The following is an 11,767-nucleotide window of genomic DNA, read 5'->3' as shown; positions in this document are numbered from 1 at the left end:
GCTGTTGAAAATACAAATAAAAAAATTATATGGGGTAGTGGGTAAGCGTATATAAGGGGTATGTGTTAGGGAATAATATTAAATAAATTGGTCAGTGGGGTTTTGGGGACCCTCAAACCTCCTCAAAATATCGATGAGTTTAAAAAAAACTTTTCAATAAAAACCCATCAAATAGAAGTCTGTCATTGTAATAACATAGAACCCAAATACAAAGATCTTAAGTTCAGATGGGAATAGTTGGTTCTGCCTTGGATTGGATAACCAACTACCTTGAAGCTTGCACCCTGAGGGTTAAAAGGGGAGACTTCAATTCAAGAATTACCATCTTAACATGTTGGTCTTCCAGATCCCTGTCTTATCCCTGTGTCTAGTTAATGTCTGGATTAAACCTTTAGTAGACATTGTCAAACTCTTTCAAAAATCTTTCCAATTAGATATTTTTGATTCTCATGTAATATTGAACCTGGACTCTGAGGCAAACAAAGGTTATATACCCAGACTACTCCAGAGAATCCAGGATTCGACCACTAAGGCAAAGATGATCTGATTTTGGATCCCGCTGTCAGCAACACTACCTTTCAAATGGCCACCCGTCAAGGATGTAGCACCCAACCCATCAGCCTAGCTAAATAATGTAGTCATCATTTTTTACACCAAACTCTCACTGCAACCACAAATACACTCATTACACCAACAATCATACTTCCTGCTTCACATTGTTACAAGAATTGTCACCTAGTTGTAAATGATACAGAACATGGAGGTGAACAAAATTCTTTCTCCTCCCTCACATAGACTATTGTCAGAGCGTCTATATGGGAATAAACAAAAAAATAAAACGAAACCTAGACTGATTGTGGGACTCATGTCCTGAGATCATATCTCACAAGGCATGGACAACCTCAACTGTCTCAGCAGTGCAAAGAGAATAACACAAAGAAATCAACTGTATTACTTTTCAAATCCTCACTACTGTTGCTCCTAAATATCCAAACTCTTGTATAAAAAAAGGTGTGCCTACAAGACCACTGATATCATCAAAGGCTTCAGCCAGACCGGATAACCTCAAATGTGCTCACTTCGTCCTCTGAATGCTTACCCAACATGTTCCTATGACCATTGTTTATGTGTGTTGTAATATTAATAACCATCAGGCATGATACTTTCTATAGCCCATGGTGACTTTGCAAAACCATCACCCACACAATATAACCCATCTATTAACTCACATATTGCACACAGGATTCATCTAAGAAGACAACTTGGCAACTTGGGTGTGTCACACCATGTTTCCAATTCCTTGTATATATTTCACCCCTCTGTATTATACTGAATGGCCAGTTTTGCTTTTCCAAGAACTTTAACTTAAGACTCCCTCAAGTTCTCCCATTATAAAACTCAACAATAGATAGATAAATATATAAATCAATGTGCTCAGTACAGTCTAAAGCATCTGATCAGGCAGTTTAACATAATCAATTTGGGAAAAGGAATCATGTGTAGAGGAATCAAATGGAGAAAATCTTGCAATATAGTGTTTAAGCCTCCAACTAGCCATTTGACCTGTGTCATGAAATGCTTGCAGTGTTTGCTTGCAGTGTTTACTTCCTTTCCTTATTTTGTATTTATACTTGTAATTCTTACTCTTGTCATCTAGGGTCTGCAACCTGCTGCTCCACTGTGTTTTGGACTATGGACATTGTCCCTTTACATTGACCATGCTGTCTGGGGTGACGGGCATTGTATTCCAAGACCTCTGGAGGACCAAAGTTTGTAGAACATAAAGTACCCCATCATCAGTGCTGTAAAACAGGTGCTTAGAAACATGCGGTACAAACAATACAAATTAACACATAGGTCATGTTTTAACTGGTAATATTTGTGTTACTGAATTGGTTATCTTGACTCCATAATATGGATGCCCAATATTTTATTTTAAAACCAATAACATTGCATGTATTTATTTATGTATTTATTTATGTATATACGCATTTGTAATGTGCCTTAAACCTGGAGATGAACGGGCACCATCAACAAATACACATAACAGGGAAAGGGGACTGGAAGGACATAGCACACATCTAATAAAAAACACAATAGCAAATATAAAAGCAGATGAAAGAATAAAATACCGAGTTAAAATCAGGGGGTACAATCGGGCACAGGGATCAATTTGGAGCAGGCAGATTATGGGCCTCATTACGAGTCCGGCGGTAACTTTCTGGTTTTTCCGGCTCGGTTACCGCTTGACTCGTATTAACATTCCGCCTCCGTGATTCCCAGAATTACCGGGGCACTACAATTCCAGAGGCGGAATTCGGTAAATCACGATTCCCATTGAGTCCAATAGGACTCAATGTGAATGGGAGCCATGGAAACACCGGCACCATCTTCTGATGGTGCCGGTATTTCCCTGTCCGCCTGCGGGTGGTTTTAAACCCACCAGGTCAGACCTGGCGGGAATGACACCTCCGCCCGCAGGACTCGAGATCAGGCGATCCAGAAACAATGGTGGTGGCGGGTTTACCGCCACCGTTATTTCTGGACCGCCTGACTCGTAATGAGGCCCTATGTAAGGTAAACAGTTTTCTGTTTTTAAAAAAAAAACTTCAATGGAGGTCTCCAATCCAAGACTGTTCGGGGGGCTATTTCACAGCACCAAGGCAAGGTAGTCGAATCAGTGCTTAACAGGTCGATCAAACTTCACACGTGGTACCGCAATAAGGTTGCTATTGCTTGATCCGAGAGTACGTTAATTTTGTTTGACGCACAGTATTTGCTTAAGGTATACACGATTCTTGTCAAACATGCACTTGTGTGTGATTGCTAGCAGCTTAAATTTATGGTGTTCCCTCATAGGGAGCCAATGCAAGGATCACCTGGCTGCCGTCACATGATCCCTGCGCTTAAGGGCAGCTGCAACCCTGACCACATGATTCAGTGTCACTTGGAGCCTAGGAAGGTTGTAATCGGTTATACCAGTGAGAAGGCTTCCACAATAATTAATGCTCTGCTAGGGTGGCATTATTCTCTCAAGAAACCAGTTGCTGAATCTTGCCAAGTAGTCTCAAATAATACACAGAAGAAGAGACTACACAATTGACATGATTGATAGAGAGCAATCAAAGTAGACGCCAAGAGTCTTGACTTTAGACATTGTTCAGAATGTGGAAAACATCAAAGAACTGCAGGTTCTGGTGCTTTTAATGTCTGCCAGGTAATTACATGATATGTTCAGCAGATTAGCCATACATCTACATGCCTGATTATTGTTGATATAACATTATCATTTTAAGGAGCAGCTTGTTTTGGAGCCTGTAACTCTTCTGCTTTTCTTGTGTTTGAAGATCACAAGGATGATGATTAGAATCAGCAGGCGGTTCAAGAATAGCAGCACATAAAGGAGCTTTGGTTCTTCCTGGATCTGTTTCCGTCCAGCCACTGCAAGAGCAAACATTTGTATGAACCACTCCTCCAAAGTACTTAAAAGCAAACCCAGTTTTGCAATTTCTCAAGTAGTGCATTCATTTCCATCTACAATAAAATGATCTGGCTTATTGTATATTATTTGTATACTTTTGTCTAGAAAGACCCAGGCCCAAATGAACACATGCACACAATACCGGAAATTGAAATTGTGATATTGGTAGCAAAGTCATACGTGTGGCTATCCAACAGCATAGGCAGTCAGAACAAGATTTGCATGAACTCCTACTTTGGACAAGTCAAGCTAGATGCTGACAGAGATTAGTATACGTACTTCCATAGTAAACCTTCTGTAGAATACTCTCCTATTAATGCTTTAACAGTAAGCTGTGAATAGGCCTATGCAAAAGTTAATATTTGATGTTGAGAAGTCTGTGGAAGTGCCAGACTCTTCGTCTCCGGTCCGACGGAGGTAACAGTGAGATGGGCATAGCCTTCCCCATCAGGATATGAGTGTGGATATTATTATAAAGCAGCACATCAAAATTAACTATGTCCTACTCCAACCAATACCATTTGCCCACCTGATTGGTGCATACCATCACATGCCACTAAGGCGTCCCACACCAAAATAACTGTAAAACTGGTAGCAAAGTCTGGTTTGTTCCCTAGACATGGTGCTGTCCCTGTAAAGGGCAGAGTTATGTTCAGTGTACAGAGATGTTTCCATTGGTGTTTAGTGCCAGGTCCTTGGTGCTGATACATAATGCAACATCAGGGCACCTTCACAGCAACCATGTTCCCTAAGATATTAGAACTGTTCCTGGAATGTCAGTTTTGTGGACTTTTGACGAGCCTGCCTCTGACTGGCCATTCCTTCATCACATGGCTCCAAGGGTACACTGCGAGCAATGCCTGCATTAATGGAACATTAATGGAACACTTCCATGACTTCCCCTTTGACTGAGAGAGTTCTGCTATATGCACAATGGTGTCCATGATAGATCCAACCTGTCTCTGGTTCACAGATTCTGTGGTAAAAATGCAAGTTCAGCATGGTAAAAAGGCACAAACTTACCAGCTGTGAGAATAGCACTCTGAACAGGCGGGGGCTTCCTTGATAGCCACACAGTAATCTGAACTAGTCTGAAGAATACCCTAATAAACAATGTCTCACGTTTAAAGAAACAGTCATGTTTAATGAAACATAGATAATGAAGATGGGTTACAGGTAAGTATAACAAGGTTTAGCATTAGGCCGAGGAACGGTAAACAGGCCTCAAAGCATGCTGTTTTAGAAATGTGTGCTTGTTTCATTAATTTGCTTGGAAGATGCAGTGGCTGGTAGCACAATGAAAATCCCACGATCCTAGGATCACACAGTAGGAAGCAAACAATGTTTGTTACTTTTGAGGTCATACACCAGAGCTCAAGGGTCCCGCCGAAAGGCAATGATTTCATAATTCGGCATATTTAATTTACGAAGCCTGATCTACTGGCGGTTTCAGAAAGCTCATGGCAGTTTCAAATTGCCCCTGAATGCATTTCTGCCTGGGAAGAAGGTTGAAGAGTTCTTAATGTGCTACATTTACACAGTATTCTTTGTGCAAAGCTCTGACAGTGTCATGATAGAAGGCTTTCTCATGAGAACGAAAGATGAGATGACGGGGCAGGTGAATAAAGTTCCGCTGGTCATCTCAAATTGTCAATGAATTGGAACTATGATGTGGGAATTGGGGGTTGGATTGTGATGTCACAAGGGAGAACCAGGGGTGGTGTGGAAAGGTCAGTGGGACCAAATCCTAAACAGTAAATTACGCCCTTCTGTAGGGGTTTGATATGAAATTTACCAATCAGATTCTATGGGGAGAAATTTTATGTTGCAAAGGGACTAATGTTAATTAGTTTAGACGATTGTAAAAGCTTTTGATTTAGGGGCATTTCTTTGACAGCACCTTTTCATGCAGTTCTGTTCCATGTTCTGTTTGAATATTGCTGCCCCAGCTGCGTCTGGGGCCCTGAAATAAAACGGCGTTACTTCTTGCCTGGCATACACTCCTTATAGACAATAGATCCAGCCTGTTTCTAGTGCACAGATTCAGAGCCGTGTTGTTAGACAGGTGGGTGTGGGGGTGAAGGTTTGGCTTTTGTCTACGCATGGGTTATGCATTGTCTAGGCACTGCCATGTTTATTGATTTTATGTTTATTGAATTTATATAGCGCTTTAAGCCAAAGCGCATTACAGATTAACAACAGGTACAAAAGTGAGAGAAGCATAATTACAACATGAAACAATAATAATAATAATTTTAATAATAATTTTACTATGTGGCCAAAGGATGGCAACAGCTGGTAAATGACATACATAACAGCGAGTATAGTGTCAGTGCCTTGAAAATACATATCTAATACCTATACAAAGGCCAACATGTTTGGCTTTTGCAATGATTGTTTTTTATTGGACTGCAGGGCACTGAACACACTTGAGGAAATACATATTGCTTATAAACGAAGAGGTTAAAGGCTCACTTGATAAGATATTGTTATTAGAACCAGCATCACATTTACAGCTGACAATCTATTAACTAACAGAGGTCTGCTTACAAATAACACTGGCTGGTCCCATACAGTGTAAAGATTTTTTTATTAATGTTTGATCGAGGTAGCTAGCTCAAAGAGATCTCAGGACGGTGTATTTTGGGCACTAAAGAAACATCTAATGACCACAATAAAAATGTTTTTTTAAACTGAATGTGTAGGCTTAAATGGGAGAGCAATGTCTGGGCAGTTGGTAGAGATACATTTGTTTCGATTTGTAGGACTACTTGCATCTTATTACAAAATGCAAGTAGTTTCTAAGGTGCTTCTTCCTGGCTGTCTCACTCTTGCCTACGATTTTATTGTGGCTTACTAATTTTCTCCCTCAGTAATTTTCGATACAGCTACAAGTTGGAATATATTAGGCCTCATTACAAGTTTGGCAGTAGCCTTGCCGGGCCCTGGCAATAGGGAAATACAGGGCCATTACAACCCTGGTGGACCCTTTTACTTTTATTCCCCATTCAGAATGTTGCCGGTGCATCTGACATGCTCTGCTTGCGGGTGCCGTTCCGCCCGCGAGGTCTGTCCTGGCGGGTGAAAAGGTACCCACAAGCAGAACTCATAGTCGGAAAGCTTACCAGTACCGTAGTTACCGGACCGGCAAACTTGTAATGAGGCCCAATAATTGACTCTTTTGCTCTGCCCATCAATTTGTGTATCTGATGTAATGTCATGGGTTTTTCTACTGCGATTGTTTCGCGGTCTTCATATTTCCTCTATGTATGATACTTTAAAATGAAGCTTAAAGTTAAGGTGTTTGTGCTAGTGCACTAGTCATGGGAAGGTGGGTGCATAATGCAGCCTGGAAGTACTTGAGTACCCTTAAAAAAATTGGAGGAACAGATGGGCTCATATAAAGTTGCTTGGATTTTGGTTGTGTGTAAGTTCTATTTTGTCCAGAAAAAGCTTTCATTAAGATGTATGTACATTTTTATGGCAGACAAATTCATGGTCACAATTGGATATGCAAATGTCACCTCAAATTGTACAGTTATCCCTGATGGGGGTCCAAGCCTGGTGCGCCTAGATATTCAAGTTACATCTCATTGATGACACCCAATGAAGAAAAACCTGCCTGGGATGCTTGCGGTCTCTTGCAGAAAGGATGCAACCTCCCAGTTCAGGCTGGACTGCCTCTTTGTAGTGGGACCAAGCTTGATTTGGATATTGTATATCCACTTTCTGTAGCCGGATGTCAGGCTTAAACATGATGGTCTGGAGGGTTACCCAGAGTAATGCCAGTGGTTATGATTATATAAAATCATGCCAACCATAAACCTCACTAATAATGCACAAATAGCTGAAACATCATCATCACTTTATTTTGGTCATTATACGTTTGCCGGTTTGGGAAAGTGCTGATAAAAGTCCTGGTAATTCCAGGACTAGTACTTTCCCGGACAGGCAAACTACAAGTGTGTTGGTGGGTGTTCACTTATTTAACCCCAGCCAAGAGCTGAAGGTAAATCAGGCCCCCACCGGTAAACACCGCCGGCATTTCTGACACCGCTATTACTGGTGCCAGAAATACCGGTAATCCCCTCATGTAGCCCTACTCCATGGAATCGGGATTTACTGTCCTTTCCGCCACTTGGATATCAGGCGGCAGAAACGGTAGGCCAGTTTGCCAGTATACTAACGGAATTACCAGCGGCATACCGGCAAACTTATAATGACCCCCATTGGGCCACATTATTAGTTTGGTGGTATCCTGCCGGTGAATCCGGCGGGATACCACCAAACGGACCTACCTTTACCTGCATCTGATCTGCCGTAAGTACTGGCAGATTACAGTTGCCAGCAATCATAGGTTAATACCCATTCCATGGAGTCCCTAGGATTCCATAGGGGGGGATTGCCGGTATTACTGCCACTGGTAATACCAGTGCCGGTAATATAGGATGTTTTTGCTGGTGGGGTGCCTGGCTAACCTCCAGCTCTTGGTAAATGGAATTACCATCATGTTAATTTCGGATCAGCAAACTAATAATGAGGCCCATTAAATACAAAAATACAATGCAATAATTTGTAGAACCAGCTAGTAAGCGGACAATAGGGCTTCTTTAACAGCATTGTTTAGTACTGTTGTTTCTTCTCCACCATGCCGAACTCAAATTGTAAATATAATATCTGCGGTATCTCCCACTTTACAAATTCCTTTGGCGTTATACAAAGATAACACCTCCCCTTTTGTTGAGACAGGGTCTAAAAATGTTCTTGCGGGTATCTGCACACACAGAACACTAAAAGAGAAAGTGCTGCACCATCTCACAAAGTGCACAAAGGGCAGCAATCAGACACAGTTTTATTCGACCTTGCTTTAACTGTAGCAATTGATAAAATACCCAAGCAAAACTTGATGAATAGCGTTCTCTGTGTAGGGTTGATAACAAGGCGCAAGTATTGTTCCAGCAAGTGACTTTGATTAAATAACAGATAGGAATAACCTGTTGTTAACTTCATGCACTTATCAAAACATTTTATTCTGTTGTATTCCGTGTAAGCATCCAATATTTCCTTCCTGCTTATCTTGGTTATGCCCTTTGGATTAATCCAGTAATTCTCCAGGTTTAGATCACCAACACATCTTTGAGGTATTTAAGCCACAGCATCAATAGAGCATTTGAGTATTTTAAGATATCTATTGGTGCTATTCTGTACACAAGATGGATGTCACTAGACCAAATGCGTACCCAGAAAGTAGGGGCTTGAGAGCAGCCTGATCATTTATAGACCTGAGGCCGAATTCCAGCTGTTATGGGACATTTCGCGCTATTTTTTGGGAGTCACAAAACTTTATTAGGAAGTTGTTCTCCGTCCATGACATTGGTTGCATTTTACAGTGCCCCCACAACTCAGCACCATATATTGCAGATGCAATTGCCTGATACTTCCAATGCAGCGATAATGATATCACCACCATATGAGTTAGAACGTCGCAAAATACCCTTACACTCTCCCAAAGGAAGCACTATCTTTATCTGTTTCTTACCCATAGTAAGAGATTCGAATCCCTAGGTAGTCAAAATGTTGCACTTCCTCAATATATGTTCCCACTATTTTGAAATTAATATGATTATAGGGCCCCTGCTTTTTGCCACATCTCAATGTTTTTGTTTTCCCTCTATTCATTTCCAGACCATGCAGTTCTCAAAATTTGACAAACTGCTCTGTTAGCTTCAGTAGACGTCTAGAGATGAGAAGCGCATCATTGGCGAACATTATTATGCCAATCTTTTCACCTGCTGGAACTGGTGCGCCGAAGTTATCTATCTGTAGCAATGACCACCCCATCAAAGAACAGTTTGAAGAGGGTGGGAGCCAAAGTACAACCCTCTCTTATCCCTTTCTTTACAGGGAAATATTTGGTACATTCCCCACCCAGGCCCCAACGTACCTGGGCTGCAGAGTTGTGATAGAGATCCATAACTGCTTTTAGGCAGGGGGAGAGGGAACCTTCATTTCAGTCAAGGTATGCCACAGTTCACTCCACGGAATGCTGTCAAATGCAGCCTTGAGATCTATAAAGGTAATATATATTTGACCACTTTTAAGGATAGCAAATGTGTACAAGATCAGAACCAGTCTGAACACTTGATCTGTGGTGCTCGCCCCTTTATGAAAGCTAGCTTGGAAATTGCTCAACGCCCAGAGTCCTCGATCCACTTTTCTAGTTTGATTTGCAAGGTTTTACCAAATATCTTACTACTTGCGTCTAATAGCTAGATCGGTTAATACTTTTCAGGGCTACCAGGGCACCCTTTTGATAGATGGGAATGATCTCAGCATTTTGTCAACTAATTGGTTTCATGCCAGTCGTAAGGATCACATTAAAGGGATACTCTAGTAAAACATTTTATTTCAAAAATAGATAGGCCACATTAAAAAAAAAATACTAGCATTCTCCGTTTTAAAACTTCCTATGTAAAATTTTGAGATATTTAAGCTCAAAAGCAAGCACAAGGGCGCCGCCATTTTGTGAAATGGAGGCCCACCTGTGCTTGCTTTTTCGAATTTTGAGCTTGAATAGCTCAAAATTTTACATAGGAAGTTTTAAAACGGAGGATTTTTTTAATGTGGCCTATCTATTTTTGAAATAATTTTTTTTACTAGAGTATCCCTTTAAATAGCGACAAACGATAGGGGACCCAAACTAAGGGTTCACTCAACTAAAGGTCCACTGAGATATAATCGCTTCCTGGGAATTTACCCCTAATTTGCTTATTACACGCTGATAAAACTTCTGCCAGCGCTAATTGTAGAGGAGCTTTATCAGGGCCTAGATCAAATGAACCAATAATTTGTTCAAAGGGGGTAATAAAACCCAATTTGCTCTGCTTCCTTAGGGATTGGAAGTGGACAAACCATGTGGTTTCGGGGATTTTCATGGATGGACCATTCCTATCAGCTTTCAAACCACTTGCTACTATTTTCCTGAAGCTTTGACATTTTTGTCATTAGCAGCCTTTGCTAGGGTGACCAAATTCTTGAGTGTCTTTTCTTTTTGGCCACAAGTACTTTATAGCCTTCTATAAGTCTCTTCAGAATTCAGCCCTATTGAGGCGGTTGTACTTACATGCCCCAACAAGGCTTGCCTTTATGTGCCTACACTCATCATAATACCAGCCTTTTTTCTTAGCTACTAAATACTTTCATCAGCTTGGTGAATAAGGGCACCATGGTGGCGGTAATGGCCCAGTGTAAATTGATTGCCGCATGTGGATCGTAAGAGGTTAGCCCCATGAATTACACCTGGTCAGGTAACATTTCATGATATTCCAGCGGAAGCTTTCGACCTTGATCAATATCCTCCAATTTAAACATTTCCTGGTATATTGGATGGGTACTGTATCTTTAATCTTCTTCTCTCTTGCACTGTGCACCTGGCCATCCTCTGTACCTGGGCCCAGGTTCCTGCTCACCCTGCCACCCTCCCGCACTGCCTCTGGGCCACCCCATGCACTAGAGTCTGTATCTGTACACATACAGTCTCCCCTTTTCTTTTTCTTCCTGCACTTAAACTCAGCAATTTTGTTGCTTTTATTATTTTTTTATTTATTATTATTTATTCTGTTCTCCTTTTGCTCCGCATTTCCACTTGTTCCGCTTCCTTTGCACTTTTCCCCTCCCCCTACCCCATGCACTTGCACGTTCTCAATTTCACAGGGCCTAGTAAGATTGCTCTTTTGTTCTCCCCATGTATCCCCTCCCTTGCCTTGTTGCGCTCTGAAAGACTTGTGTATGAGCGCAATAGAAATAAAAGATCAATATCAATATCAATGTTGTCACTCCCCGTGGCTAGTATTTCTAAAGTTAAGCACAACGTATTGTGATCACTTTCTGGTCTCTGATGGGCTTTTAGAGATTTGCCATGTTTCCAGGTGGTAAGGTCAATTAAGATATAGTCAAGATGGCTTATTTTCTCACCACACTTGAAGGTCGGGAACAGTGGAATATCTGGTTTCAACCCACCATTACAAGCTTGTAGACCCATTCGATAGAATAACTGTGCCATTGCGGCTTTATACTTATAAGGTTTTGTTTGTGTTTGATGGGGCAGTTATCTGAGGGATAACAAAAATAAGGTTCTCTTCCTCCATTAGTTTTTCCTTATCCTCTTGGTTTCAAATTGGAGATTTACATACTGTATAACTACAATGGTATGGTACTTGATCCCCAAGTGTATCGATTCCTCGACCACAGCCTCCATATGGTCCATCATATCCATACAGTTTGCAA

General features: G+C 41.2%; 1 protein-coding gene across 1 annotated transcript in view; it reads right to left on the bottom strand.

Annotated features, from left to right (window-relative positions):
- Positions 1-1,783: 1,783 nt before the first annotated feature.
- LOC138452175 (uncharacterized) overlaps positions 1,784-11,767 on the bottom strand; it is a 276,023-nt gene continuing 266,039 nt past the window's right edge. The window contains exon 5 of the mRNA XM_069604954.1: positions 1,784-3,441. Coding sequence (XP_069461055.1) covers positions 3,287-3,441 — 155 coding nt within the window. The 3' untranslated portion in view covers positions 1,784-3,286. The remainder of the gene's footprint in view (positions 3,442-11,767) is intronic.

Source organism: Ambystoma mexicanum, chromosome 1p (genome assembly GCF_040938575.1).
Source record: "Ambystoma mexicanum isolate Mex_15411 chromosome 1p, UKY_AmexF1_1, whole genome shotgun sequence".
NCBI lineage: Eukaryota > Metazoa > Chordata > Amphibia > Caudata > Ambystomatidae > Ambystoma > Ambystoma mexicanum.
This window is presented reverse-complemented; position numbering and strand designations above follow the sequence as displayed.